General features: G+C 45.1%; 3 protein-coding genes across 7 annotated transcripts; all 3 read left to right on the top strand.

Annotated features, from left to right (window-relative positions):
- The first annotated feature begins 3,838 nt into the window (after positions 1-3,838).
- LOC109532691 (integrin beta-3-like) lies at positions 3,839-12,237 on the top strand. 3 transcript variants are annotated; one of them, XM_019897702.1, is made up of 16 exons: positions 3,839-4,198; positions 5,126-5,211; positions 5,466-5,670; positions 5,746-5,998; positions 6,082-6,244; positions 6,309-6,470; positions 6,674-6,706; positions 6,851-6,913; positions 6,991-7,080; positions 7,147-7,281; positions 7,352-7,781; positions 10,601-10,823; positions 10,945-11,045; positions 11,132-11,251; positions 11,346-11,512; positions 11,713-12,237. In XM_019897702.1, the coding sequence occupies exons 1-16, from the start codon at positions 4,141-4,143 to the stop codon at positions 11,785-11,787; spliced, it is 2,364 nt and encodes a 787-aa protein (XP_019753261.1). In that variant the 5' UTR covers positions 3,839-4,140; the 3' UTR covers positions 11,788-12,237. The 3 variants fall into 3 exon arrangements, with proteins under 3 accessions (XP_019753261.1, XP_019753269.1, XP_019753251.1); XM_019897710.1 differs by lacking the exon at positions 6,851-6,913 and having other exon boundaries at positions 3,840-4,195; positions 6,674-6,769; XM_019897692.1 differs by lacking the exon at positions 6,851-6,913 and having other exon boundaries at positions 3,840-4,198; positions 6,674-6,769.
- Positions 12,238-13,001: 764 nt separating this feature from the next.
- On the top strand, positions 13,002-16,042 carry mettl2a (methyltransferase 2A, methylcytidine). Of its 2 annotated transcripts, none has more exons than XM_019897462.1 (9): positions 13,002-13,160; positions 13,339-13,427; positions 13,791-14,047; positions 14,297-14,346; positions 14,493-14,553; positions 14,619-14,758; positions 15,050-15,156; positions 15,531-15,596; positions 15,713-16,042. In XM_019897462.1, exons 1-9 carry the CDS (start codon positions 13,018-13,020, stop codon positions 15,871-15,873), a joined length of 1,074 nt encoding a protein of 357 aa, XP_019753021.1. In that variant the 5' UTR covers positions 13,002-13,017; the 3' UTR covers positions 15,874-16,042. The 2 variants fall into 2 exon arrangements, with proteins under 2 accessions (XP_019753021.1, XP_019753029.1); XM_019897470.1 differs by having other exon boundaries at positions 13,141-13,233.
- An 88-nt stretch (positions 16,043-16,130) lies between these two features.
- On the top strand, positions 16,131-26,401 carry tlk2 (tousled-like kinase 2). Of its 2 annotated transcripts, XM_019897445.1 has the most exons (21): positions 16,131-16,879; positions 17,896-17,978; positions 19,633-19,710; positions 19,807-19,876; positions 20,440-20,483; positions 20,579-20,677; positions 20,992-21,093; positions 21,206-21,298; positions 21,391-21,501; positions 21,587-21,723; positions 22,410-22,562; positions 22,648-22,714; positions 22,792-22,889; positions 22,970-23,051; positions 23,329-23,420; positions 23,498-23,587; positions 23,688-23,857; positions 24,192-24,330; positions 24,417-24,528; positions 24,790-24,897; positions 24,983-26,401. In XM_019897445.1, exons 2-21 carry the CDS (start codon positions 17,898-17,900, stop codon positions 25,154-25,156), a joined length of 2,100 nt encoding a protein of 699 aa, XP_019753004.1. In that variant the 5' UTR covers positions 16,131-16,879; positions 17,896-17,897; the 3' UTR covers positions 25,157-26,401. The 2 variants fall into 2 exon arrangements, with proteins under 2 accessions (XP_019753004.1, XP_019753010.1); XM_019897451.1 differs by lacking the exon at positions 20,579-20,677.
- Positions 26,402-26,752: the final 351 nt, after the last annotated feature.

The raw sequence follows: 26,752 nt of genomic DNA, 5'->3' as shown, positions 1-26,752 counted from the left end.
CTTGCATTTAAAAAAATTTTGTGTGTCAAGATTTCAGTTTTGTGGCATCATCGTGTCTTTTCCAGGCAAAATATAACATTTTTGTGATGGCACGTTATTGCATTCTGTGGCCAAGTATTGCTTCTGTGGCACGATAATTTTTTTTTTGGGGCGGGGGGCAGAATATTCAAATTCTCAAAATTCAACTTGAGTTGGCGCCGCTAGAGATGGCGTCGGGTGTGCCTGGGCTACATCAAATTGTTCCACAAAATATTCAAGTATGAACAAAAGTACTACCAACTAACCCAATCTTCTCAATCTTATTAATAACAGTCGAGAACATGAACGGTTCTTCAGAACGTGAACAAGATTGGTAACCAGGACTTCGCACTCGTCTCGCGGCTACTTTGCATGTCTAGTTGAGCAGTAACCGTAACTTTCTACGTGCCTTAAAGACATGTCGGGGTGCTTCCTGTGCTCACCTCCCCACAAAAAACAACAAAAAAAACCATCCATCTCCTGTTTGTCTTGAAATTAGCAGCCAGTAAGTGATTAAAAAAAAAAAAAAAACAGGTGGCAGCAATAACATTACATTTTGATCTCAAGTAGGCGGCCGTGAATTCTCATCCTGCGGGCCACAAATGGCTCGTAGGCCACAGGTTTGAGATCAGTGCTGTAGGTCTTCAGTAACGACGGCTCCACAGCCTTTATCGGTCAATTCAGAGATAAACACTTGTCGGGGTGGTGATGGGCGGCTGTCATGGTAATCATCAAAAGGCCACCGCCCCCAATTGTGATAGGAAGGAGGCAGCAAACATCTCTGATGCTTTGTGTTGCTTTTATGTGAATGAAATCTCATTAGTCGGCGGATTCACCTGCAGCTAATTAATTTCCTATTTGCAAATCAACAAGGTGTAATTGTGTGTCTATTAATAAATCAAAGTCCGCCTTTGTAAAGTAGCGCGTCCTTCAGATAAATCCCCCTTTTGAGGTGATCGGCAGAATATTATGCTTCCGTTGCAAAATATAGCATTTGTAAAGGCAGAATATTGCATTTTGTGGCCTAATATTTTGTGTTTGTGGCACTGTACTGTATATACTTTGCGGTAATATTTAATTTTTCTGGTGCAATGCAGCATTTTTGGACAGCATTTATATTGCCGAGTATTGTTGTGCTAGTACAATATACTGTAGCAATTTTGTGGCACTTGAGTAGTGTACTTGAGCAATATGGCCTTTTTGGTGCAGAATATTCCATTTTATGGTACAATATTGTCGTATTATGTTTTCATGGCGCAACAGTATTTTCCTGCAAAAATCTTGTTTATGTGAACACAAAATTTGGTGCTGTAAAATTGTGTGTTTTTGTGGCACAACCCACCCTTGCAGTGGTACAAGAGAGTATTTTGGTGGTGGAATATTCTATTCGGTGGCACAATGTGGTTTGTGCGTGTACTGTACAATGAAATCATCTCATTAGTTGGTGGATTAATCTGCAGCTAATTAATTTGCCGCATGCAAATCAACAGTCTCAGTGTCTCACAGTGTGTTTCTGGAAAGCAGTGTGTACTTCGTGTAAATCCTCCTTTTGAGCTTCAAATTAAGCCACACGTTATTCATGTAATCCTTTTTAATGAAAATGATCCGGAACACAGAAGCGCTCTTGAACCTGTTGCTCAAACTTTCCACCGTGAGTCCAAAACTTCATAAAGACATATTGTGGATGCATCCCCTTCGGGCGGATGTGAGACTTGTTTCCAAGCAACAGCGGACCCGGGAGCTCGGTGACAGATGGTTGGTGAAGTTATTTTGAGACTTAGTGGAGGGGGTTGGAGGGGGGTGGCGTTGCGAGGGAGGGGGACTTTGGAGGCCAACAGAGGTGCTCAGGCCGACTAGACGGGTATGCGGGGGTCGCGAGACTGTTTGCGCTGAACGGGACGGACTTGGCAGCCTAGCAACGCAAATGAAGCGACGGCGTCCCTGATCGAAGAGCTCGTCATGACAGTTTGGGTGCTACAGGTGGTCTGCGGGGATGGGAGGGGGCACGCTCACCAAGATAGGTGCCAATTCATTAGGATGGTAGAGTCGGAAACAGTGGTGTCGATCTGGGGGCGGGGGGACTTTCTTAAGGGCCCCAAGCATGCTGGGGGTGGGGGAGGGGGGGGGTTCCTTGTAAATCCCCCAGTCCACACCGAAGTTTTAATATATATATAAAATTTTTTTTTTTTCTCGGTTCCATCCCTGTGGGTCAGCTCCAGGGATGCGCATTTTATTTGTGCCACGTCGTCTCCTTTACCCACTCGTTCACTCCCCACCTGCTTTTCTAATCAAAGCGTCGCTGTTATGGCAGTGATTGGCTGTGAGCGAAACGCTTAAAGGCTTCAGCGGAGATCTATAACCCCACAGGGCGAGACCTCCCCCACGCTCCCCCGGCTCTCTTTTCCCTCCACTTGTCTTGTTCAGTCTTAATTGGCTGCCATCTGACCCAGTCTAGCTCCTTCATTCAGTGCTGTGCTCTTCCGGAAAGGCCACTCATCTGTGGGCGAGATTCCCAACAAAAGGGTGCCGATACATCCCATCAATACACACACACACACACACACGCACGCACGCACACACACAGACACACACACACACTGAGTGAAGGCAAGCACAACTATTATTACTCGACTTACTCCGCTATTTCCGTCGTCTCTTTCTTTTTCTTGCCGGCGGTAGCTTAGCAACCGTCCGGAAAGCATGAGGAGGGGGGGTTGGTTGCCTATGGGGAGTGGGCGGCATGAATGATTTAAGATATGGACAGACAAGAAGCATCTGCGTGTTTGGGTTGCATGTTTATTAAATGCCAACCGGAAGACTTTTTGTGTCTCTTTTAATGCTAAAAGTAAAGCGAATGAGTGTGAGGCATACTTACCAAAAAAAAAAAAAGTACGGGTATTTGTTTCCATTCTTAAGTGACAGATTCCGATCCTGTCTCATTGAAGATGTCGCTTGTGTTAAAGGATGTCACCACTAGGGGGGGCTCTACCACAACCTCCAAGCGCAAACAGTGTGGGGATATTATAACGTTCAATACCGTATCGGAGCAGTGTGGAGCTCCAACCTTCTTTGAGCCAAAGCAAATATTTGACATCAGAAAAAGCGACGCAACTTAACAAAATTGCCACAAAAAGTATAAACAGTAATAAAATAACTTAAGATGCCAGCTGATGATGTTGGTCAACTCAGGAGTGAACACAATAGTGAACAATTCTTATTAACATTATCTTTATTAGTATATATTGTATTATTTATACTATTGTATTCGTAGTTCAATCATTTTAAAGCGTTTGACCAGACGATAGGTTCACTTTGATGCATTTTATTTGCTTTTTTTAATGTAACTTATTTTTTACTTATTGACGTATTTATTTATTTATTTATTTTATATCATTTCACTCATCTAAACTCCCTAAATGATGCATCTAAGACTCTATTTTCTTACATTATATTTCTATTTGTATATTTTAATACCTCGTTTTGTATTATTTATATTGCTTTTATTTGGCCTTCACTTATTTTTTTTTTTATACGTAAGATCAGATATTTTCAATGTAATTTTATTTTACTTTCAGATGAATGCCATTGTGAAATTCAGGTTTTGTCTTTCCAGTTGAATCAAGATGAACTGCTTAATATTGAACTCATCATATAGTAATGTGTGAGCATACCTCATAATGTAGGATTGTCTCATTACATAACTTGAATGCTGCACACTGCAAATCGTCTGAGGGAAAAAAAAAAACACCCCAACAGTATGTCCTTATATGGTTATGTTTACTCGACGCCCCCCCAATGGTATTTACTACCCTGTGAGTGATTCACTGGCCACTTGTGTCAATGTCGCGTCGTTGTGAAACAGATTGACTTCATGTATTTACGTACTAATAAGGTAAGTTGAAAAGAGGGCGTAGACGGTTGGATGATGAGTAGGGGAGGACGGAAGGTGAAGGTGAATGTGCTGTGGAAGGAGAAGCGTGTGTGTGTGTGTGTGTGTGTGTGTGTGTGTGTGTGTGTGTGTGTGTGTGTGTGTGTGTGTGTGTGTCTCCGTGTGTGTGTGTACTGTGCAGCAGTTCCGGAAGAATGAGGAAAAGTCTTCCCAGTGAGTGAACCGCACTCACCATGAGGACGTTGCTGGCTGTCTTGTGCCTCCTTCTCTCATCCACTTCTTTACTTGATGGTGAGTTTTTAAGACTTTTTTTTTGCCCTGTCTTTTGAAAAGCCATGTCCAGTTTAATTTAACTGTCTAGTGAAACCCTGTTCATCACCGGTGTTACATTCCAGACTGGGGCTGTCAAGTTATCAAAAGGAAAGCAACACCCATTTGCATGAAATTGCAAATAACACTAAGTTTGTCGTTTTTTTTTTTTTTTTTTTTTTACAGTGTACTTATGCTTAAAGTTAACTGACGGTAACGCCTTTGTGTGTAGGAAAGGGGAGCCATGGTTTTCACTTAATTTGGAGCCGCTGTCAGCCACAGCTCACGGCCAGACGCTCACACTGACTCGCCAACATCATGTGCCACCCTGCAAGGCTCCGCCTCTTAAAGGCACAAGCATGTACACAGAAATCTATCGAACATACAGTACTTTCTATACATTTTACGCTTGCAACTTATTGTTGCGATTGAAAAGTCTCTTTGAGATGTATTTAAAACATTTGGAAGGGGTTAAACTAGAAGGAAAATCATTATACTGCGTCTCTGTATTGCAGATTTTCACCGATTGCACATGGATCTGGAATGTATCCCCTGCCATAATAAAAATAAGAATAACAATATTTTATTATCCAGTGGTCAACTTACATAAAAGTTAGGAATGTTCAATGTTTTATAAAAACCACAATGTGACTTCTTGCAAGACCAAAAAGTCCACTCTTCCGTCATGCACGAAGTTCTCGTCTGTAAGGATCCATTAGTCATCCCTCCATGGGCATGTTTGTTCAGCACTCTCCTGAAAGGCAGCTTGTGCGTGATGAGGGATATCTTGCTCACACACGCTCTAAGGAACTGAATCATTGAGGAAATGCAAATGCCACTCTGCAGCGGGAAATGCGCCGCAACTGATGTCATTTTTTTTTTTTTGTGTGTGTGTGATTGTCCCAACAGGGTCCAACGTGTGCACGTCGCGAGGAGTCACGACGTGTCAGCAATGTTTGACAGTTGACCCCAGCTGTGCGTGGTGCTCTCAAGAGGTACAGTAAAACAGGGATTCCCAACCGCTGTGCCATAAAACACAAAACTCTATTCCACAAGGTCAGAGAAAAAAAAATCTTCCCTTGAAGACAGTTTCTTTTAGCAACCTCAAATTTAGGGAGACAGAGTCTCACAAAGCCAAGCTCCAACAATCTCTGGAAATCTGCCAATTTTATGCCATTTGTCACATTAGGGTCAACGTGGCCATTTCCAGGGTGTCTTTCAACGACAAAGAAATTGTCTTGTGTTCCAGACCTTTGGGATGGGAGGCTCCGGAGTTTTCCGCTGCGATCTGAAGCAAAACCTGCTGGACGGCGGCTGCTCCGACGAAGCTCTGGAGTCACCCGCCAGCACGTTGGCGGTGCTGGAGGACAAGGCACTAAGCGACAAAGCCTCAGGCGCGGGGGAAACCGTTACCCAGATACAGCCTCAGAAAATTCGTATGGTGCTCAGGCCAGGTGGAGCAAACGCGACCTCAGTCTAGAGCCTCGAACCGCAGTCCCCGTCCGTGCTATAATCTCGCTTCTTTGCAGGTGATTCCATGAGGTTCACCGTCAGCGTGAAACAAGTGGAGGACTACCCAGTGGACCTCTACTACCTGATGGATCTTTCTTTCTCCATGAAGGATGACTTGGCTCGCCTGCGTACTTTGGGCAACGAGCTGGCCGAGACGATGGGCAAGACCACCAGTAACCTGCGCATGGGTTTCGGAGCCTTCGTGGACAAGACTGTGTCGCCCTACATGTACATGGCTCCCCCCGAGGCCATCGACAACCCTTGCCATGGGTGAGTGATGCCAAAAGTCCGTTGATCCGAGAGAAACGGAGGCTTTTTCTGTTATACGAAGTCTTCTCGACAAAATCCCAAAGGATTCACGACGACTGTCAGGCCCAGTTTGGCTTCAAACACGTGCTGTCCCTCACGGGTAAGGTGGCCCGTTTCACAGAGGAAGTGAAGAAGCAGCAGGTGTCGCGAAACAGAGACGCCCCGGAGGGCGGATTTGATGCCATCATGCAGGCAGTCGTGTGCAAGGTAGGATCAGAAATTGGAGCGTTTCCACCGTTCCGTGCCTTACCTCTCTCTGGTCATCATTCAGGACAAAATCGGTTGGCGTCCGGACGCCTCGCATCTTCTGGTGTTCACCACCGACGCCAAAACGCACATCGCCCTGGATGGACGCTTCGCCGGCATCGTGCAGCCCAATGATGGACAGTGTCACCTGGATAGTGACAATGTCTACAACAAATCCACCCTGCTGGTAAAGAATCCTTTCAAAATAAAAGGCACACTTTTACGGGGGGGGGCCGGTTTGAAAGAGGATGTCACAAAGCCGAATATGCCGTACTTTGCTACATCGATAGGCACGGTTGACGAGACCAACACCTTACTACTTCTCCCATATACATCTTGTATCAGCCAGTGGATTCCGACTGTTTTTTTTGACGCACGCCTGTTTTCCAGGACTATCCCTCCTTGGCGCTTCTGACGGAGAAAATGTCAGAAAACAACATCAACTTGATCTTTGCCGTGACAGACTACGTGGTGCCGCTCTACAAGGTGGAAACACTGTTTGACTTTGAAAAAAACAGGAACCATCACCTTATCCATGCCGTTTTTTTTTTTTTTTCGACGGAGAAAATGTCAGAAAACAACATCAACTTGATTTTTGCCGTGACAGACTACGTGGTGCCGCACTACAAGGTGGAAACACTGTTTGAATTTGAAAAAAACAGGAACCGTCACCTTATCCATAGCGTTTTTTGTTTTTTTTTTTCCAGGAATACAGTCAGCTCATTCCAGGCACCACCGTGGGAAAGCTGTCTGGTGACTCGGGGAATGTTATTGAGCTCATTGAGGCAGCGTACGCGGTAAGTACTTCCCGGAGCGTTCCCTCAAAATTCTCCAAATTGTGATTAACGATCATCTGGGTGCAGAAAATTCGCTCTAGAGTGGAGCTGGAGCTTCTGGGCGTTCCGGAGGAGTTGAATCTGTCTTTCAACGCCACTTGCCTGAACGGTGAAGTCATCCCCGGTCTCAAGTCTTGCTCTGGCCTCAAGATTGGAGACACGGTATGTTGAAATGCTGATTTCAATACAATGTTGATCTTGGTGTCGATCCCAAAACAACTCTCGTCTTCAGGTGTCTTTCAATGTGGAGGCTCAACTGCGAGGCTGCCCACAGGAGAAGACTCAGACGTTCACCATCAAACCTTTAGGATTCAAGGACTCTCTGGAGGTCACAGTGGATTTTGCGTGCGCGTGCGACTGCGAGGCCAATGCCGAGGCCGACAGCCCGTCCTGCAGCAACGGCAACGGCACTTATGAGTGCGGAGTGTGCCAGTGCCACGCCGGGCGGCTGGGCCCTCACTGCGAGTGCTCCTTAGAGGACTACAGCCCATCTGACGATGCCAAGTGCGTGCCCAAGCCCGGGAGCCCCGTCTGCAATGGGCGCGGCGACTGCCTGTGCGGACAGTGCTCGTGTCACGACAGCGACTTTGGCCAAGTGTGGGGCAAACACTGCGAGTGTGACGACTTCAACTGCCTGCGCTTCAAGGGGGCGCTGTGCTCGGGTGAGTGCGTGTGCCGGAGAGACAGAAGTAATGCGGGTATTTGTAAAAATAAAAATAAATGCTGTAGCTCTGGACGTTGCAGTATTACACTCCACAGTCTCCACTTGGCTGCAGCGATCCATTCTCGTATCACCTATCCTTACCAACAGCCGCCATGTTGCCTCATTCCCCTCCGTTTTTTGCTTGCATTCAATACGGCGTGCTTTCCGCAGTTTTCCTGATCCCAGCATACACACTCGTGCCAAAGCTATCAGGAAAATAAGCTCTTCCTCTTCCTCTTCCCGACGATGAAACTTTCTCCACCTGTCGCACTGTGACGATACATGGGGCCAGAATGGGATTTAGGTTCAGCCCATGCAGGCTCAAACTGGCCCACTTCAGTTCACAATGTTTTCATGCAGATATACAATTTTACTATATCATAGTGATTCAAATATCGCAAGCGCGCTTTATTTGCCGATTCCAAAATGGATCCGTGCGTAGGCGGAAATTAGTCTACGGGCCAGAATAGCGGCACCCAGCAGCACATATTGCATAGCAGCCTGGCCCACTGGGAACTCACTCGGTTGTCTCGATGACTCACTCCGGGCCTGTTGATACATAAAAAAACTTTCATGTCATCATATTCCTTTTTCATAAAAAAATGTACAGCTTTATTGCCCTGCAGGATCATAAAATGGCTTGTTTGGTGCAACGCTCGGCGTGAAGGCAGCCAAGGCATTTTCCTTCCCTGAAGTGTGTTTTGAGTCTGTATGAGTTGCAGGAGCCAGCAAGCAAGCCCATCCCTCAGGGCCCATAAATGTGAAGGCGAGTGAGTGAAACACTTTGCATTCCTCCTCAGGAAAAGAGTACAACCCCTCCTTTCACGCCCTCCTTACACATTGTGTTCTTAATGTCCCTCTATCACCTTTTACCGACCTTCTCTCGAACACGCTCGCCCGTTTTATGAGACGGATTTGGAATGATACCTTCTTCCTTTTGCCTCACTTAACTGGCATCTCGGGAAGTGTCCTCATGCATACCGTTGTCACTTTAACAATTGGACACTTCCTGTCTTTGTCGGGAAGCCCGTTGATATGTATGTAGCCGCTCTTTGCTGAGCCAGACGCCGTGAAGTGAAGCCTCAGATTTGTTTCCGAATACTGTATCCTGTACATATTTAAAGATAATTATATTCTGGCCAGCTGAAGCTTTAAAGGGATATATTTTGTAGCTCAAACATGTGGTATCCATTTTTTCCGGGTCGTTATCACGGTGTTTGATTGACAGTTGACATTTGAGCAGGCCCTGGCTGCCTGGTTTGAGAGGGGAGAGAAGGGCTTGATTTTTCATATTTTTGAAGACTCGTTTTATATATTGTTGATTTATTTTTTTTAATCATTCAAGCGGTTCTTAACAACACTCTTCATTGTTGTGTGTCATATTCAGGCATTTATTTTTCCCTTTACAGGGACTTTAAAGGCCAGCACAATTGGCGAATGATGATGAGTTAATGACTGACTACTCCATGCAGTGATAAGAAAAGTCCACGTCTACTAGCCTGAACGTGCTTCACTGTTTCAAAGAACACACACAGCTTTATTTCACGAACAGGGACAAGGACGACCGCCAACCATAAAACAAGAGCAGGCGTGGCTTGAGAGTCTTTAGCTGCTCATATGTTATCAGATTAAATAGGAATGTCCTCACAATGGACCACAAATGATGTGTCGAAACATTTAAGCGGCATGGTGAGCCAACACCAACAGCATGAATAAAAAAAGAAACAGCCTTTCTTTCGACACCCACACGCACATCTGACATGCAGATACGTGCACGCACGCGCACACACGCACACGCAGATAAGGAGTCTGCAACGAATCCGGCGGAAATTCACGCCACTTTTTGCTCTTCTAAATGTTCCCAGCTGGTGCTGAACGTGATACTATGAATAGATTGTTTCTTTTAGTTTAAATCACAATAATCGCACATCTCCTGGACACCTTTGCTCTACGGTGTTCCCTCGTTTATCGCGGGAGGTGGGGGGGTACGTTCCAAAATATACCCACAATAAATTCATTTATTGTGGTTAATTTTTTAAATTATTATGTATGGTTTTTTTCATTGTTTCTTTTTTGTTGTCTACAGAAGGGTTTTGTTTATCATAAATGTTTCCGTCATCAATTATGTTTTTTCATTACACTGTATTTTTTTTGCATTTACAAAACTGTATTTTACTGTTAAAAAAAAAAAAAAGCATGACAAAATAGAATCCATGAAACAGCGAGGCTGCAAAGGGTGAACTGTGATATAGCGAGTGAACACCGTGTTTTTTTTCTTACCGCTGTACTCCCTGAGCGCTAATGCTAACATCCTTTTCAACAGAATGACAACACATTCAATCATATGACTAAGTGGACCACATACAATGTTCAAGCGATCCTTTGTGAGCAGATGAATGACCTTCAAGGTGCTCATAAAAGTTTTTTAATAACGGTTTCTCAACTATAAACGACTCTATTGTGCTAGCCCACGACTGAGTTAGCAACATTAGCACATCTGCTTGAAATCCCACATTATGGGACCATTGTTGCTTTAAAACGGCAGCCTCGACATCATACTTATCATTTCCCTTAGAGGACTGTTGTGCCTGTTAAACATATAAATCTATAAACCCCTCGTCATATTATTACGTATACAATCCCGTGTTCCGAAAGGATAACGTCACCTTTGACTGTAATCCTAATTCTTTATTTACATACACATACAATGACACAAATCAAAGGTTTGATGGTGTCGTCGGATGCAAACGGCTAAAGGAAGCGTTCTATCTCTCGCAGGCCACGGCAAGTGCAGCTGCGGTTTCTGCCAGTGCGATGCCGGCTGGGTGGGTGACAACTGCAACTGCACCACGCGCATCGACACTTGCATGTCCAGCATCGGCCTGCTGTGCAGCGGCCGCGGCAGCTGCGAATGTGGCGTGTGCCAATGCACGCAGCCGGGGGCCTATGGCGCCACCTGCGAAAAGTGTCCTACATGCCCTGACTCGTGCACCATCAAAAAGTAAATATGTGAAGGCTGCAGACTTAGTTACTAATAAATAAAATATAATTTTTGTGTATAAATTATTGTGCGTCAAGCCTTTGAAATTGGGACTAAATATTTCATCAACATATATATGCAGGGAGTGTGTTGAGTGTCAGCACTTCAAGAGAGGCCAGTACACCAAAGACAAAAGCTGCAGTCGCATCTGCAGGGACGAAATCAGAGTCGTGACCCAACTCGGTGAGAACGCCTGCATCTTGAATTTTTTTTTTTTCTTTAATCAATGCATCTCTGACATGTTCAACCTCGATCTGTTTGTCACGCAGAGTTCCTCTCAAAGAATGCCGTGAACTGCTCGTACAAGGATGAGAATGACTGCGTGGAGCACTTTCAGTATTACGAAGACGAAAGTGGCAAATCCATCTTGTTTGTGATTGAAGAGCCAGGTTATTGTCATTTTTTTCTGTGCCTGAACAACTTTTTGTTGCAATGGTTGAACCGAAGAGAACTTTCACCCGCCTATCCTTTTGTCTTGCTCAGAATGTCCACAGGGTCCTGACACCCTGGTGGTGCTGTCGGCCGTGGCGGGCGCCATCCTCCTCCTGGGGCTGGTGGCTCTCCTCATCTGGAAGCTGCTGATCACCATCCATGACCGGAGGGAGTACGACAGGTTTGAGAAGGAACGAGCCAAAGCCAGGTGGAACACGGTGAGAAAAATAATAATCAGTGAGTGGCACGATATGCTTGTATTCCGGCTGACGAATATAAACGTCCTTGGCAGCGACTGACTTAAGTGTACAGCTTCATTTGCGAAACGTTCCTCAAACCGCTGTTGCACTTGTTGCTTATTGGCAGTTCAGCACTCATGAGTTCTCCTCTTCACATGAAACTGCTTTTTATTTCGCAGGCCAACAATCCACTGTACAAAGGAGCGACGTCCACCTTCACCAATGTGGCGTACAGAGGCGCCTCCTCCAGCTGATTGCAGCACTTGGGATTCAACCACACGCCAAATGTACGCACCCTGCAGCGAACCAGTTACGACACGCCGCCAGCCACTGAAGCGCAACCATATTTATTGCTGTCTACAAGGACTGATAGCTTGTACAGTTAAAAAAAGCAACCCTGTTTTAAAGCGAAAGGCAATTAAAAAAAATCTCATCACGTCTGCTGTATGCATATGTATAAAGTTTGCACTTGTTTGTTTACAAATGTGTCACGATTTTCTTTGTGCTGCATCAGCTCTCTTTGTTTAAGACCTGTCTGAAAACTGGTTAATGGTTTGAATAAATACATTTACTGTAAGTTATTTTAAAATGAAAACTGCCATCACTAATGTGCTCAACATTTTTTGGTTAGCCGTAAATGCAGCATTGTATGATGTTTTTTAAAAATGTGGGTGTAAATGCCAATAAATGCTTGACAATGTGAATTGTTTTTTTCCAGTTTTCTCATGACTTCTCTGGAAATCTGATTTCTAAAATCTGTTGTTAGCAATATTTCTCACATTGGCCATACATTTTAAGCTTGCCATAATCACATACAGAGTCCCAGTAAGTGAAAAGTAATGCTTTATAAATTTGATACACCACAGAAAAGAGTGTTGTTAACAACTTTGGAAAATTTGATGCCAGATCCTTAAGTGCGTCACTGTGCACCGTTTTAGCCACGCCCCAACATAAATCATGAAAACTGAAATGCTGTAAAACATTTAAACGCTATACTGTAGCTCCTCATTTCAGTTCAACATAAACAGAAAACTGAAATGCTGTAAAACATTTAAACGCTATAGCTCTTCATTTCAGTTCTACATAAACGTCAGTCTTTGCATGTTTTCAGAAATAATTTTCCAAGAGGTATATCATCATCATCACTATTATTATCATTATTATTGTTGTGATTATTATTCATTTTTTGAAACAACAATCCTCGAATCTTCTGTTATCCACTTGTGGGAAACGTCTCCCTCTAGTGGATACATTGCCAACTTTTATTTGAGGCGTTTAAGTAAATCAGGCAAAGGCTTCGCTCAAACGATACGTAGTATAATATCTCATCAAGTATTATTATAAAATCATCTAGAAGGAAGTGTCGATTATTTGAAAGGTTTGTGTTAGTTATTTTTTCTAAATAATTTGTAGGAAATTTCCGAAATAACAGTTGTTTTAAAATTTCCGTTAGCCCATGAATGTCTCAATTGTCCTTTTTCAACATGGCGGCGCCCGGCACGGCCGCCGACGGTGGCCGCGGATCCATTCACATTCTGTCACAGTCGTCCGCTACCGAAGAGAAGCGACCTCAGTTCGGGACTCGTTTTCTTACGGACCCCCGGCAGGTTTTCCAGCACAACGCGTGGTGGGTGAATTGCACCCGGAAAGGGTTTAAATCGCCGGCTTTTTGGCCGCCAAACGTTCATGTTTTGGGAGAGGCAAGCAGTCCTTTTGGCCTTAAATGCTCCTATACCACCAACTACTTTTATTACCGAACGTAAAAGTCAGAAAATACGTTTTAAATATCTCTAATATGTCAACAGGGACAATGTGGAGTGGACTGAGGAGCAAGAAGCAGCTGCCAAGAGCAAAGTACAAGAGAATAGTCAACCTCTGCCTCTGGAGAAACAAGGTTTAACTTTGAAATGTGACAATCATGTTTCGTTGATGTGTTGGTCATTAGGGACATCAGTTCAATAGCTTAAACAATGGTTAGGGTGTTTTGTTGTTTTTTTGTTTTTCCCTCATGCAATATTAGGCCCACCCTTTGGTATGATATTATAGCAATTGTTAAATAATAAATATTCACATTATGAAGAAGATTAGCATTGATAGTAGTCAGTAGCGGTTGCACGAATTAAAGGTTTTTTTGAAGTGTGATTAAAATATTCGATGTTGACTAGTCGCTGATGATCGCATTTTTTCATTGCAGTACATTTTGAAAAATGAATGTCATCAACATAACCTCACCCCTTGCATTGTCTATTCCCCCCAGAGGACTTTGACAGCCGGGCTAACGAGTACTGGAATGATTTCTACACAATCCATGAGAACCGCTTCTTCAAAGATCGCCACTGGCTCTTCACTGAGTTCCCTGAGTTGGCGCCAGCATACCTCCACGACCAACGTGCCAATCCTGATAGCGCGGGAATACATCACAGTCCTCAATCCAGTTTGGATCCAAGTGGGGATGTCGCCCGCTTAAATCTGACTGACTTCCCGGGTTCTTCCGCAACGTATCGAATTCTCGAGGTGAGCTGCTCGTCTGTGCTTTGACAGTGTAAACTTTGAAATGTCTCACTATCCCCTCATAAGCCTGTAATTAGAACGGGTGGAACAGAGGACGATATTTTCACTTGACAGCAAATGTCAAAATGGCTGCCTCCTGAGATGGTTCAAAACGGGTGCATTTTGCTGCTTAATTCATATTCTAACTTCATAACAGAATATTGAACAGAATGCAGCAGTGTTGGGTTTTTTTTTGTTTGTTTATTTTGACAGGTCGGTTGTGGTGTTGGCAACACGGTTTTTCCCATCTTGAAGACCAATAAGTGAGAGCGGACGACAAACGTTGTTACCTTAACTTGCACGTTTAATTCCTTCCATGATCAAGTCCATACTCAATTTACTGCAAGTATTTCAAATATATATTTATGCCACTGAAATGAACCAATTTTTTTTTTTTTTTGCCCGACAGCGACCCAGGACTTTTTGTGTACTGCTGCGATTTCTCCAGTACAGCTGTGGAGCTTGTCAAGGTAAGAGCGCATCAATAAAATTTCATTGTTAAGTCAATAACGTCTCTCTCTCTCTCGCCTTCAAGACTAACCCGGAGTACGACGCCGGACGCTGCTTCGCCTTCGTGCGCGACCTCAGCGATGACAGCGCTGCCTATCCCGTCCCGGATGGAAGCCTTGATGTTGTGGTGCTCATTTTCGTGCTCTCTGCGTTGCATCCCGACAAGTATGGATGCCTTCTTTTTACTGCCTAAGCAAAGTATGGCCGGCTCACCATGCATTTACATTTGTTGTAATCATTTAATCATTTTTTCCCTTGATATCGACTAGTAAAAATGAATTTATTTTTATTCATTTATGTCATTGAAAACTGCCTAGGCTAACTCCAAACTGTAAGTGACTAACCGCATGTATCCATTTAAAAGTTAAATGTGGTCCTTGAGTGTGGAAGTTAACCACTTTGTCGTCATTTCTTGGGAAATTAAGGCACAACATGTCGCTTCTTTTTTCATTTTAGAATGCGGGCATCTGTGGGCAGATTGGCACGGCTGCTTAAGCCCGGCGGGGTGATGCTGCTGCGGGACTACGGACGCTACGATATGGCACAGCTGCGCTTTAAGAAAGGTGAGTTGGCCTGATGTCGCATTGCAGGAAACTGGGAAATGTGAAACTTTAGACGGGCAATTAGGAAAGGCGCAATATAACGTCAATCAAATAGACGTACCCTGACATTGTCATGACCATAGAAATGCACTCATGAGATATGTTGTCACACTCTAAAAAAAACATTTATAGTCGCTGCAAAATTTGTGAGATTTTAGAATTTATTTGTAAGGCAAGTAGACAAAACAACATACGTAATAGAAATGACTCAAACCACAATTTGTTTGTGATTAGGATCCCTGAAGGGGATATTCAAAAATATTGAGTGCTAAAGAATTTGATATATAATAGATCATGTATGTTTTATGATTTTTTTTTTTTTTTATTATTTTAAGGACGGTGTCTGTCAGAGAACTTTTACGTCCGTGGCGATGGAACCAGGGTGTACTTCTTTACACAAGGTAACTTTAGTTGCAATTTTGGGCTTGTCCATTCAGGGGTTGCGGCTGCAAAATAATAAATTATGAATTACTCTCCATATAGTAGATGATTATATCAGTGTGCTTCTTGGTTCTAGACGAGTTGCATGACATATTCACTGAGGCCGGGCTGGAGAAAGTGCAGAACATGGTGGATCGGAGGCTTCAGGTGAACCGCGGCAAGCAGCTCACCATGTATAGGGTGTGGATCCAGTGCAAGTACTGGCGGAAACCAGAGGAGGAAACCACCACAACTTGATACCAACCCATTGCTGCATTAGCTGCCATCATGTGTTGTTCTCTGTTCTACGAACTTCAGAAAGTGTTTCTATTCACCCGGATTGTGTTTTTTTAGCAATATTTTGGAATATCGTGGCCTAATTTGAACCTTTTGTACATGCGAGATTAATAAAAATGTCAGTAAATGTTTTGTTTTGAGGGGCAGGGGACTAATTGCATCGGAAGAAAATGTGTTTTGAGAGCAAAGGCGACTTTGGCATCACTACATGCACTGACTGCCTGCTTTAATTGTATTGTGTGCAGATCAGCTATTGGTCCGCACGAGATTTGCAGGAACAGCCGCTTACTACTTGACACAATCTCACGAGACATTATGAGATTTGGGTGATTATTGTTTACATTGCAAAAAAAAAAAAAAAAAAACGCCTGGAGAACCGAACCGAATCGATCCGGATTTAACTGAAACACCAACTTTTCGAAAGGGCAATATTGAATTCTATACGAGGAAGGAAGGAAGAAGACGTGCATCGCCCAACTTTGTTTTGGTCGCCCTGGACCATAAAAGCATCCCCACCACAGGGGGAGGAAAAAAGTAGGGGTTAACTGACGGCAGCTTTAAAGACATCATTTATACCTGCTGGAGAGAGGTGGGGGGCAAATAACTCCAGGGTCGCCATTGTGTGGACGGGGAGACGCGATATCACAACAGTTATGGTGCTCGGCGAGGGGGACGTGAAGGGGATCCCCGCCTAAGGAGTGCTCAAAGGCGGGTCCGGGATACCCTCAGCTGCCGAGGCCTCCCGAGCGGAGGGTGGGGGAATCCTCCGTCGGAATCCACTGTCGGAATCCGGCCGTCGTCCTTACCCGAGTTTACCGTACGATCCTCTCTCACAAGCGTCACGCGAGGCCCGAGGCTGTGGATGCGGCCTATAACGGGAGGGACTGACGAGCACCGGGGGGAAACAACGGGGACGCCACCCGGGGATTAAGACAGACCCCGAGGAGCGAGGAAACGCTCGAGTGCAGTGAGTATCTCGCCCGAGGTTGTCGAGTGAAAGAATTGAGGTGGGAGATGCTACGTTGATTCGAGCGTCGTGGCACCAACATCCTGACACCACTCGGAAGATGCTTCTTTTAGGACAGGCAAGCTAACGCTAGCCGGCTGTCTTCATCTCGTCTCACGCGTCTCCATTAAACATTTGAACGGGTATATTCACACGTTCCCTCTTCATCACCCATGTTTGTCACGCCCGTGGATATGTAACTCAGTAAAACCTCAAGTTTGAATATTATTTATAATTTGTGTTAGCGTCTGGGGTTGCTATGCTAACGTGTGTTGTGGGAGGGAGGGCGGGGGGGGGGGGCGCTAGTTAGCTCGTTTATGAAGCCGGCTAACTATCTTGTTAATAATGCCAATCGTCAACAATTACTTTTCCATAGTCACTTTAGGAGTTGTTCATCCCCTCGCCCTAAAAAATAAAAACTATTTCAAGAATTGACCTGTGTGCTGAATGTTGCTTTAATGTATGCAAGCCATAGGTGAGCTTATGTCAGATAATGTTCATCCGGTAAACTGATGTCTATTGTCGTGTCACTGTTACCTTTTGTAAATAACCAAAATATTCACATGCATGTCCATCAGTTTCTGTACATTACCCTGCCAGCTGTCCTCCAGCTGTGTGACCTTTGATAGGTAGCTCCAGCTGCATGTAACTTGGGCCTGTAATTTAATGTCGGGCAGTTCTCACATGATGATACCATCTTTTTTTTTTTTTTTTTTTTTAAATACCAAAAGCAGTGATTCCCCAAATCAGGCCTCCATTGTGGATGCATATCGCCTTTATCTTCTAGTGTTTGTACAGAAGACATGGAAATATTTTGGGATGAGTCAAATGAAGAATTATTTGGTATCCACAGCTGTGCTGTGACTCATCGTATCCTATGTGTTTTGAAACAATGATCCGTAGCTTGCCGCTTGATCGTGCGGGACCCCGGCGACGGCGGCCGCCGCTTCTTCATCTGTGCTCTCTTGTGTCCGCAGCCATGATGGAAGAACTGCACAGCCTGGACCCTCGGCGGCAGGAGCTGCTGGAGGCTCGCTTCACTGGGGTTGGCGTGGCTAAGGTCAGTGGAGGTCTCCTCTTGCTCCTTAGGACTTTTGCCGTGACGTACCTTTTGCTCAGTGGCCTTCCTTTGTGTGGCACGCCTCGTATATGTGTGTGTTTTGGCTGGCCTGACATGACAACTCCCCCCCTTGCTCATGATGTAGTGCCTGCATATACAAGTGGCGGTGCCTGCCAAGAAGGCCACAGACGGGATGGGAGTGCAAAGGGGGGAGGTGGGCGGGTAGCGATGAAGGCCGAGGAGGAATGCTGAAATAGTTCTTCACCAGGTGCGAGTGAGGCGGCGTGGCAGTGTTGTTGCCTCGTCTTTGCGGAAGGTGATCCTGGAACGGTTTCAGGAAGGAGACTCTGTGCCAGCGGTGGGCTGTGTGCCAACCATAGGCAGAGCTTGAGCCCGCAGCATGGCATGGCTGCTGGCGCCGCAGAGAAAATGGCGGCCTTCTGCCACCCCGTTTGATGAGAGGTGCTCTGTGTGTTAAGGAGGCGTCTACTAATCACAGAAAGTTGCATTTGGGTATTTCTTCCGAAAAGTCAGATGTCACAAACAAGTTTTGTTCTTGACCTTCATCTTCATATTGGGTCATAAAAGATGTAGTTGAAGTTTTGCGGGATTAAAAAAATAATCAGTAAAATCCTGAGCAGTTTTTCTGTTGACAAAAGTCTGATGAAATGCCTGGTAATTCCAGGCAAAAAAAGCTGACACTTTTTTTTTTTTTGGTAAAAGGTGACAATGAAATACATCCTTGGCAGCATGTCTAATGTTGAGGGAGCCATTTTAGGGAGGGTTCAGCGAGAGAGCGCTTGTGTGCTCTGAATGACAAAGTCGCTCTCCCCCTCACATCGGGCAGTGCCTGCGGAATTCTGATGTGATTTGTTTGAGTGACAAGCAGGTGCGAGTGAGGCGGCGTGGCAGTGTTGTTGCCTCGTCTTTGCGGAAGGTGATCCTGGAACGGTTTCAGGAAGGAGACTCTGTGCCAGCGGTGGGCTGTGTGCCAACCATAGGCAGAGCTTGAGCCCGCAGCATGGCATGGCTGCTGGCGCCGCAGAGAAAATGGCGGCCTTCTGCCACCCCGTTTGATGAGAGGTGCTCTGTGTGTTAAGGAGGCGTCTACTAATCACAGAAAGTTGCATTTGGGTATTTCTTCCGAAAAGTCAGATGTCACAAACAAGTTTTGTTCTTGACCTTCATCTTCATATTGGGTCATAAAAGATGTAGTTGAAGTTTTGCGGGATTAAAAAAATAATCAGTAAAATCCTGAGCAGTTTTTCTGTTGACAAAAGTCTGATGAAATGCCTGGTAATTCCAGGCAAAAAAAGCTGACACTTTTTTTTTTTTTTGGTAAAAGGTGACAATGAAATACATCCTTGGCAGCATGTCTAATGTTGAGGGAGCCATTTTAGGGAGGGTTCAGCGAGAGAGCGCTTGTGTGCTCTGAATGACAAAGTCGCTCTCCCCCTCACATCGGGCAGTGCCTGCGGAATTCTGATGTGATTTGTTTGAGTGACAAGCCGGGGAAGAGCTGAGGCATCGCACGGTCGCCCATAGCAACAAGGCAGCCTCAGCTTTTTACTTTCCACCAGTTTGTGCTCACGGCATCCAGTCCGCAATGTTAAATGACCGTAAGCCCGAGTGATAAAATGGCTTTTCTTACCAGGGCTCGGGCCAGAGTCAGAATGAGTCGTCCAACCAGAGTTTGTGCAGCGTCGGCTCGCTCAGTGACAAAGAGCTTGAGGTTCGTAAGTCGTTCCTTCTGTTTGCTTATTCTGGGCACGTACAGTATCCATTGAATACATGACTGTCATAAATGGACTCACTTCACTCCCCGCAGACTCCAGAGAAAAAGGCAAATGACCAGAGAGTCCGAAAACGGAAAGCGGACCACCTTGATGGCAGCCAAGGTGAGACTGCACCTTCCATCACATTGAAATTGAACACACCCCACTGGAAATACTTTTGCATGGGCATTACAAATTGCCGAAAAAAAGTTACATTTCAATGCCAACGTTCTACATTCTTGACAATGAAAAGACAATTATAATAAATAAATATAAGTGAAACTTGAATTATCGTATGTTCTATTTTCATGATAGTGGCATAAAAAAAACCATCGATATTGTCATTTATCATTATAGTTTCCGTGAAAATGTATCATCCTTAAGGAAAAAAATCCTCATTACTGGCCTATCAAGCATCGGCTCATACCTCTGAAATCCTGTCATTCGTGCAACTGTTCGTCAAGGTGCCACTGCCGAGCATATTAAGCATAACCTCACCTCAAATTACTCACAAATTTACCGACTCATTGTGAAAAGTTGGCCTGTTTAGTTGAACACAAATGCTGATACAGTCTTGCAGGAATTAAAGAAATACACATGCAGAAGGGGGGGAAAAAAGGAACGTTTTTGTCTTCAAATGCCTGAATTTGTATCTGTCCGCTAACTCCGTGCATCTTCTTCGTCAGGCAAAGCAGGAACAAGGGGGCATAAAATTAGCGATTATTTTGAGGTGAGTGTCAAAAACTCTCTCTCGTTTTAGCCTCGTTTCATCCTTTTCCCGCTCAACCGCTTTCCTGTCTTCTCTTTTTCCTTTTCGCTGTCTAGTTTGCGGGAGGCAGCGGTCCCGGTGCCAGCCCCGCCAGGGGGATCCCACCGGTGATCCGCTCTTCCCCGCAGCATTCCCTCTCCAACCCGCCCGTCACGGTGAGCGTCTGTGCACTTCTCTTTCTTACCTGCCGTTTCTATTCTTCCACGCTTGTTCGGAAACCAGGAGGGCTCACACGGAGTTCCTTTGACATATTTCTGACTGCAGTTGTTGATCGGGGCGGTGCGAGTGGGGTCACCTCTATTTAATGTTATAGTTAGTTTTAAAGTAACATTTCCAAATACTCACCTGTAAAATCATAGTCCTCCTCAGTCTTAAAGTGACAGCGGGAATGTTGATCCTGGAGTCTTAAAGCTGGAATAAGTGCTGCAAAAAAATCCTAACAGAGCGTCCCCCGCCCTCTATTTGGCAGGTGCAACAGGGAAGCCCGTCGTCAGTGGGCTCAGCCAATACAGAGCACTCGTCGTGCTCTTTGAAACCAGTCGCCCTTTACCTGCTCCACAAAGCCACACAGGTACTTCTGAAGAGCCTCACTTGAGTTGACTTGCTACTAATTGATTCTCCTCTATTCACCAAAGCACCCCCCTTTTTTTTCCCCCCCTCCCCTTTTGCACTTCACCCTATAGTCCGACCTTACCATAGAGAGGCTAATCGCAATGGAAAACAACAAGAATTCCGACCTAGAGAAGAAGGAGGGACGTATCGACGATTTGCTGCGGGTACAAATAATATCACCCCCGCCCCCGCCCCGCCTCTCAGAAGACTCCTCAAACATTCCCTTTTTCATCTTCCCCTTACTTGTGTGCTGCAGGCTAACTGTGACCTGCGGAGACAAATTGACGAGCAGCAGAGGATGCTAGAGCGATATAAAGAGCGCTTAAATAAGTGCGTGACCATGTCCAAGAAGCTGCTGATTGAAAAAGTAAGTGCTGCTCCACCCCACCTTGCTCCACCTTGTGATTGATTGATTGATTGATTGATTGATTGGCGTTTGTCTTGCGCCACAGTCCAAGCAGGAGAAGATGGCGTGCCGCGACAAAAGCATGCAGGACCGCCTTCGGCTGGGCCACTTCACCACGGTCCGACACGGAGCATCTTTCACCGAGCAGTGGACGGACGGCTACGCCTTCCAGAACCTCATCAAGTAAGTGGCAACGCGCGATTAGAACCATGCTCGGCTTCCGTGCGAGGAGAGCGTGATCAATGGACAGCAGGCTTTTTAACTCTTTCATTCCACAAGACGTACTTGTACGTCTTTTTAAAATTAGGCCCCCCCTACCAAGGACGTACTTGTACTCTAAGTCTTTTTTTTTTTTTTTGTGTGTCATAGAGAGGAGGAGGGTCTGATGCAATCTGTGAATGAGAGTAAGCCGTTTGCATTGTAAATCATGTAAAAAAGCGACCAGTAGGTGGCAGTGGTGCCTCACGTGATTGAAATGCATGTTTTTACAAAAAGCTCTTTTTCTCAGTTTTTTGCCCAAGAATCGCCATTTCCATGAAACTTTGCCATTTTGTAATGACGATTGCTGAAGAATGGAAAAGACAGAAACAATTTTTTTTTCTGCTGAGGAAGAGAGTCCAAACTTTATTTTGGTAGGCTCCATGTTTATATCGCATAAAACCAAATATTCTGTGGGCCTTGCAAGATCAGTCAAAATCCAGTAAAACGCTGGGATTGAGGGGGTTGCTCCAGTGAAAATGGCTGGGATTGAATGAGTTAAGTTTGCCATACGTAACGCGCCAATAAGCTGAATGGAAGGTGCACAGATGCCAGGCATTTTTCCACGACATGTCCCCCCTTTTATTGGTGTGTTGCGCTTACCTCCACAGGCAACAGGAGCGCATCAACTCGCAGCGGGAAGATATCGAGCGGCAACGTAAACTGCTGGCCAAGCGCAAGCCGCCCTCCATGGCCCAGACGCCGCCGCCCAACCTGGAACAGAACAAACGCAAAAGCAAAGCCAACGGCACGGAGAGCGAAACGTATGCAAATGCAGCTTGGTTTGCTTTTAAATGGACGATCTTCCTTCTTTTTAACTTTTTTTCCTGACTTGTTTTCTCGTTGCAGGTTATCGCAGGCCGAGTACCACGAGCAAGAGGAAATCTTCAAGTTAAGATTGGGCCATCTTAAGAAGGTAATGCTTCGCTCGCGTGACATCCGAGGGTAACGAAGCTGTCACGGGCAAGGACGCGTCTTCGTCATCTTTTGCAGGAGGAGGCCGAGATCCAGGCGGAGCTGGAGAGGTTGGAGCGAGTCCGCAACTTGCACATTCGCGAGCTCAAAAGAATCCACAACGAGGATAACTCCCAGTAGGATTTCCTCCCTCTGACGCCCACCCTCAAAGGCCTTGCGTGTTGCTTGGATACTCACCTTGCTCTCCTGCTTGCAGATTCAAAGACCACCCGACGCTAAACGACCGATACCTGCTTCTCCATTTACTCGGACGCGGGGGGTTCAGCGAAGTCTACAAAGTGAGAGAGAGAGAGATTCATTAGAAGATTGCAAAAGCACAAATACCGTAAACAGTTAATTCTTCAACGAACGAATTGAACTGAATTCAACGGTGGTCTCGTACTGACCGCTGATATCTCATGCAAACTCTGAGGCTAAAGTATTCTGCAGATTTTTTTTTTTTCTGACCTTCAAGGTTCCACTCTAAGAACTCTTAGCAAAATCCCTTGTTGATTTGAAGTATAAATGAGGACCTCTCTCAACTTAAACGTCTCCTCCCTAAACTTTCTCTTTCAGGCCTTTGATTTAACAGAGCAAAGGTACGTGGCGGTCAAAATCCACCAGCTCAACAAAAACTGGAGGGATGAGAAAAAGGAAAACTACCACAAGTGAGTGACACGCCACCACCAACAAACGGGCCTTCCCCACGTGTCGCGTAACCCGCGTTTGTGTTTGTTTGTTTCAGACACGCATGCAGAGAATACAGAATCCACAAAGAGCTGGACCACCCGCGAATAGTGAAACTCTACGACTACTTCTCGCTCGACACAGACTCGTAAAGTCACTCGTATTGTCTCGGAAGATGCAATTGTTCCTTTTGAGCAACTTTCTCTTCATCCGGCCCCTGCTTTTTTTGGGGTTTTTTTTGCTGGCAGGTTTTGCACAGTCCTGGAGTACTGCGAGGGCAACGACCTAGACTTCTACTTGAAACAGCACAAGCTGATGTCCGAGAAGGAAGGTCGCTCCATCATCATGCAGATTGTCAACGCCCTCAAGTACCTCAACGAGATCCGGCCGCCCATCATCCACTACGACCTTAAACCAGGTGAGGGTTACTTGCGCCTCTTAACTCACATTCCCATCAATACCGTCAGCGCAGGAGTATTGATGAAGCTCGTCTTTTTTAGGATTAGAGTTAGGGCTATGTTATGTCCATCCTGGTTAGTTTGGAAAAGTCTTGCAAACACTGCCTGGAGCCTTTTTTTTTTTTTTTAAAAAAGAACTTTATTTTTGCCAACATAAAAGATGATATGCAAAGAGCCGTTTACCCCTTGAAATTCTGTTAAGCACCATTTGTTCCCACAAAAGCACTATAAGCAAAGTTGTTGTTGTTGTTATTATTATTATTATTGTTGGTGTTAAAATGTCAAATGATTCAGGTAACATCCTGCTTGTGAACGGCACGGCGTGCGGCGAGATCAAGATCACAGACTTCGGCCTATCCAAGATCATGGATGACGACAGTTACAACTCTGTAGACGGCATGGAGCTCACGTCGCAGGGGGCCGGCACGTACTGGTGAGACGAAAGCTTCCGGACATGGACGTGGGCTTTTATTTATTTTGTTTTTAAAATTCCGTTCTCATGCCATCTTCAACCTTCAGGTACCTGCCCCCTGAGTGTTTCGTAGTCGGAAAGGAGCCCCCCAAAATCTCCAACAAGGTGGATGTGTGGTCCGTAGGGGTCATTTTCTACCAGTGCTTGTATGGCCGTAAGGTAAGGAACACAGTTTACACACGTTTTGAAATTGTCATGATGACATCGCGAATCTGTTGCATGCAGGGCTGAACAATTGGCCAATTTGAAATCGACATTGTAATGCCATTTTCAAATCGCAAAGGCTGCAATTTGGCTGGAGTATAGTGGGGGGGACTGCTTAATTTCGGTTGCTTGGTTGGCTTTATTTATTTATTCAGTTATGGTGTCTTGATCAGTTCAGCGATTAATAAGTGAATTTTCCGTTACTTTCCCGTAAAGCCTTTTGGCCACAACCAGTCTCAGCAGGACATCCTGCAGGAGAACACCATTCTGAAGGCCACCGACGTGCAGTTCCCACCCAAACCAGTCGTCACACCAGAAGCTAAGGTAAGGAACATTTCCTCTTCTGTCTTTTTTTTTTTTTTTTTGCGTTTGTTTTTATCTTCACGTTTTGGCCTCGGCGCTCCCGCAGGCGTTCATCCGACGCTGTTTAGTGTACCGGAAGGAGGACCGCATTGACGTGCACCAGCTGTCCAACGACCCCTTCCTCATGCCGCACATCCGCAAGTCAGTGGCCTCTTCGGGCAACTCGGCCATGGCGGTGGCCTCCACGTCCAGCTCCTCAAACAGCAGCGCCTCCAACTGAGACCCCGCCCGCACATCCGACACCCTCCTACTCATAGCATCCATCTTGAGGAGAAGAGGTATCCTCTCCTTTCCACTGCTGGTGGTTGGTGTCAAAGCCCAGGAGTGAAGGTGGCCTGCGGCATTTGGGGTTTTCTGCTTTAAAAAAAAAAACAAAATAAAAAAAGTCCAGAAATGCTTCAGCTAGGCCATAAGGACGAGACTGTATTGTCCCCCTCCCTTGCTCGCAAATCCATGCTTGAAGCCCCTCTGGTGGACATTTTTTGCGTTACAAGTACCCCACCCCCGCTCCCCGCGCGCCCCACCCCAACCCAAACAGCATAGAATTCCCAGAGTTTGTGCGCACATGCACGGGCTCTGATAGGAGGCCATCACACAAAAGGCCCTTCACCGCCATCACCCCGTCAGCCCTGTGACCAAAGCTTTTAACCAGATGGTGGCGCCGTTCCTCCTCAGTTCTCAAATGCTTGACATGGAGTGAAAGAGCTGAGGAACGCCCCCTCCCCCCGCACCCCCCAAAAAAAGAAAACTACCCCCACCACCTCTATGCCACCCCCATTTTCTTCTCTTTACATTTTTTCGGGAAGAGCAAAACCATTTTTATGGAGAAAACCTCTTTTTTTTTTTTTTTTAACCCCCACCCTCCCTTTTTTTTTTTCTCTTTCAAGTTGCCTTTAATTAGAACTCTTGTTTTCGTTGACCCCCGCAGGCCTTCTACCCCTTCTCTCCTCCCCTGACTTCCTACAACAAACACACATATTTATTTAGGTATGTTTGAATTCAATTTTCAGCCATTTAAAAATGCAAAGGACTGATTGACCTTCAAGTACTTTTTCGGGGGGGAAGAGTTTGGGCCTTAGCAGGACGTTGCATCAACCATTAAAAAAAAAACAACTATTGTTTCAAACATGTGCTGTTGACTTTATTAGTTTCTTAGTCTGACTCCAAAAACCGAATAGTATTTACCATTATACTCTATAAAGAAAAGATTCAATTAAATACAGTATGTCAAGATTCTTCAAGAAATTGGAGTAGGTTAGCATCGAAGTGGCATGTCACCTTTCCAAGAGGACCACCAAGAGCTGTGACGGCGGAGGGGTGTGGGGGAGGGGGTTTGTAGGTAGGTACTGTATTTTGCACACCTCTGTTTTGACCTATCTTGATGTTGCCTTCAAGGACAGCCTGAAATCAGAGCGCCCCTCACAATACAAAGATATTGTTTCAAATGTTCTTAAATTGATTTTTTTTAATGTGCTCCACATGTCATATATTTCAAAAGTAGTCATAGTCGAACAAGAGTAGTTATATATTTTTTGGGGTGTGGGGAGGGCTCAAAATAGTCAGATGGTGAGTTTAAGAATGAAGTCCCTTTTTTAAGAAAGTTGTACAGGAATTTTGTATTTTGGGTGAAAACAGTAGAAAATAAAGTTATATTTATTCAAGAAAAATGCGTAATAGTACAAATGCGGATAGAGCACAGTGATTTTTTTTTGATACATGAGACAGTTTTTTTTCTTAAGTCCAAAAAATTGATACAAGCAGTGTATGTAACAGTCAAAACAACTAAACAAGCAGCACTTTGTCAGAACCGCTATAT

This window comes from Hippocampus comes, unplaced genomic scaffold, assembly GCF_001891065.2.
Source record: "Hippocampus comes isolate QL1 unplaced genomic scaffold, H_comes_QL1_v1.1 scaffold10, whole genome shotgun sequence".
NCBI classification, from domain to species: domain Eukaryota; kingdom Metazoa; phylum Chordata; class Actinopteri; order Syngnathiformes; family Syngnathidae; genus Hippocampus; species Hippocampus comes.
Note: the sequence above shows the minus strand (reverse complement) of the source record. Positions and strands in the feature narration are given on the sequence as shown.

Excerpts from the sequence above, each read along its gene's own strand:
- LOC109532691 (XM_019897702.1), top strand. The coding sequence starts at position 4,141 with ATGAGGACGTTGCTGGCTGTCTTGTGCCTCCTTCTCTCATCCACTTCT. Across the intron at positions 10,824-10,944 it reads GACTCGTGCACCATCAAAAA|GGAGTGTGTTGAGTGTCAGC; the intron begins GTAAATATGTGA and ends ATATATATGCAG. Across the intron at positions 11,513-11,712 it reads CCAAAGCCAGGTGGAACACG|GCCAACAATCCACTGTACAA; the intron begins GTGAGAAAAATA and ends TTTATTTCGCAG.
- mettl2a (XM_019897462.1), top strand. The coding sequence starts at position 13,018 with ATGGCGGCGCCCGGCACGGCCGCCGACGGTGGCCGCGGATCCATTCAC. Across the intron at positions 14,759-15,049 it reads TCTGCGTTGCATCCCGACAA|AATGCGGGCATCTGTGGGCA; the intron begins GTATGGATGCCT and ends TTTTCATTTTAG. Across the intron at positions 15,597-15,712 it reads GGTGTACTTCTTTACACAAG|ACGAGTTGCATGACATATTC; the intron begins GTAACTTTAGTT and ends TCTTGGTTCTAG.
- tlk2 (XM_019897445.1), top strand. The coding sequence starts at position 17,898 with ATGATGGAAGAACTGCACAGCCTGGACCCTCGGCGGCAGGAGCTGCTG. Across the intron at positions 19,877-20,439 it reads CCACCTTGATGGCAGCCAAG|GCAAAGCAGGAACAAGGGGG; the intron begins GTGAGACTGCAC and ends CTTCTTCGTCAG. Across the intron at positions 21,502-21,586 it reads AGAAGCTGCTGATTGAAAAA|TCCAAGCAGGAGAAGATGGC; the intron begins GTAAGTGCTGCT and ends CTTGCGCCACAG.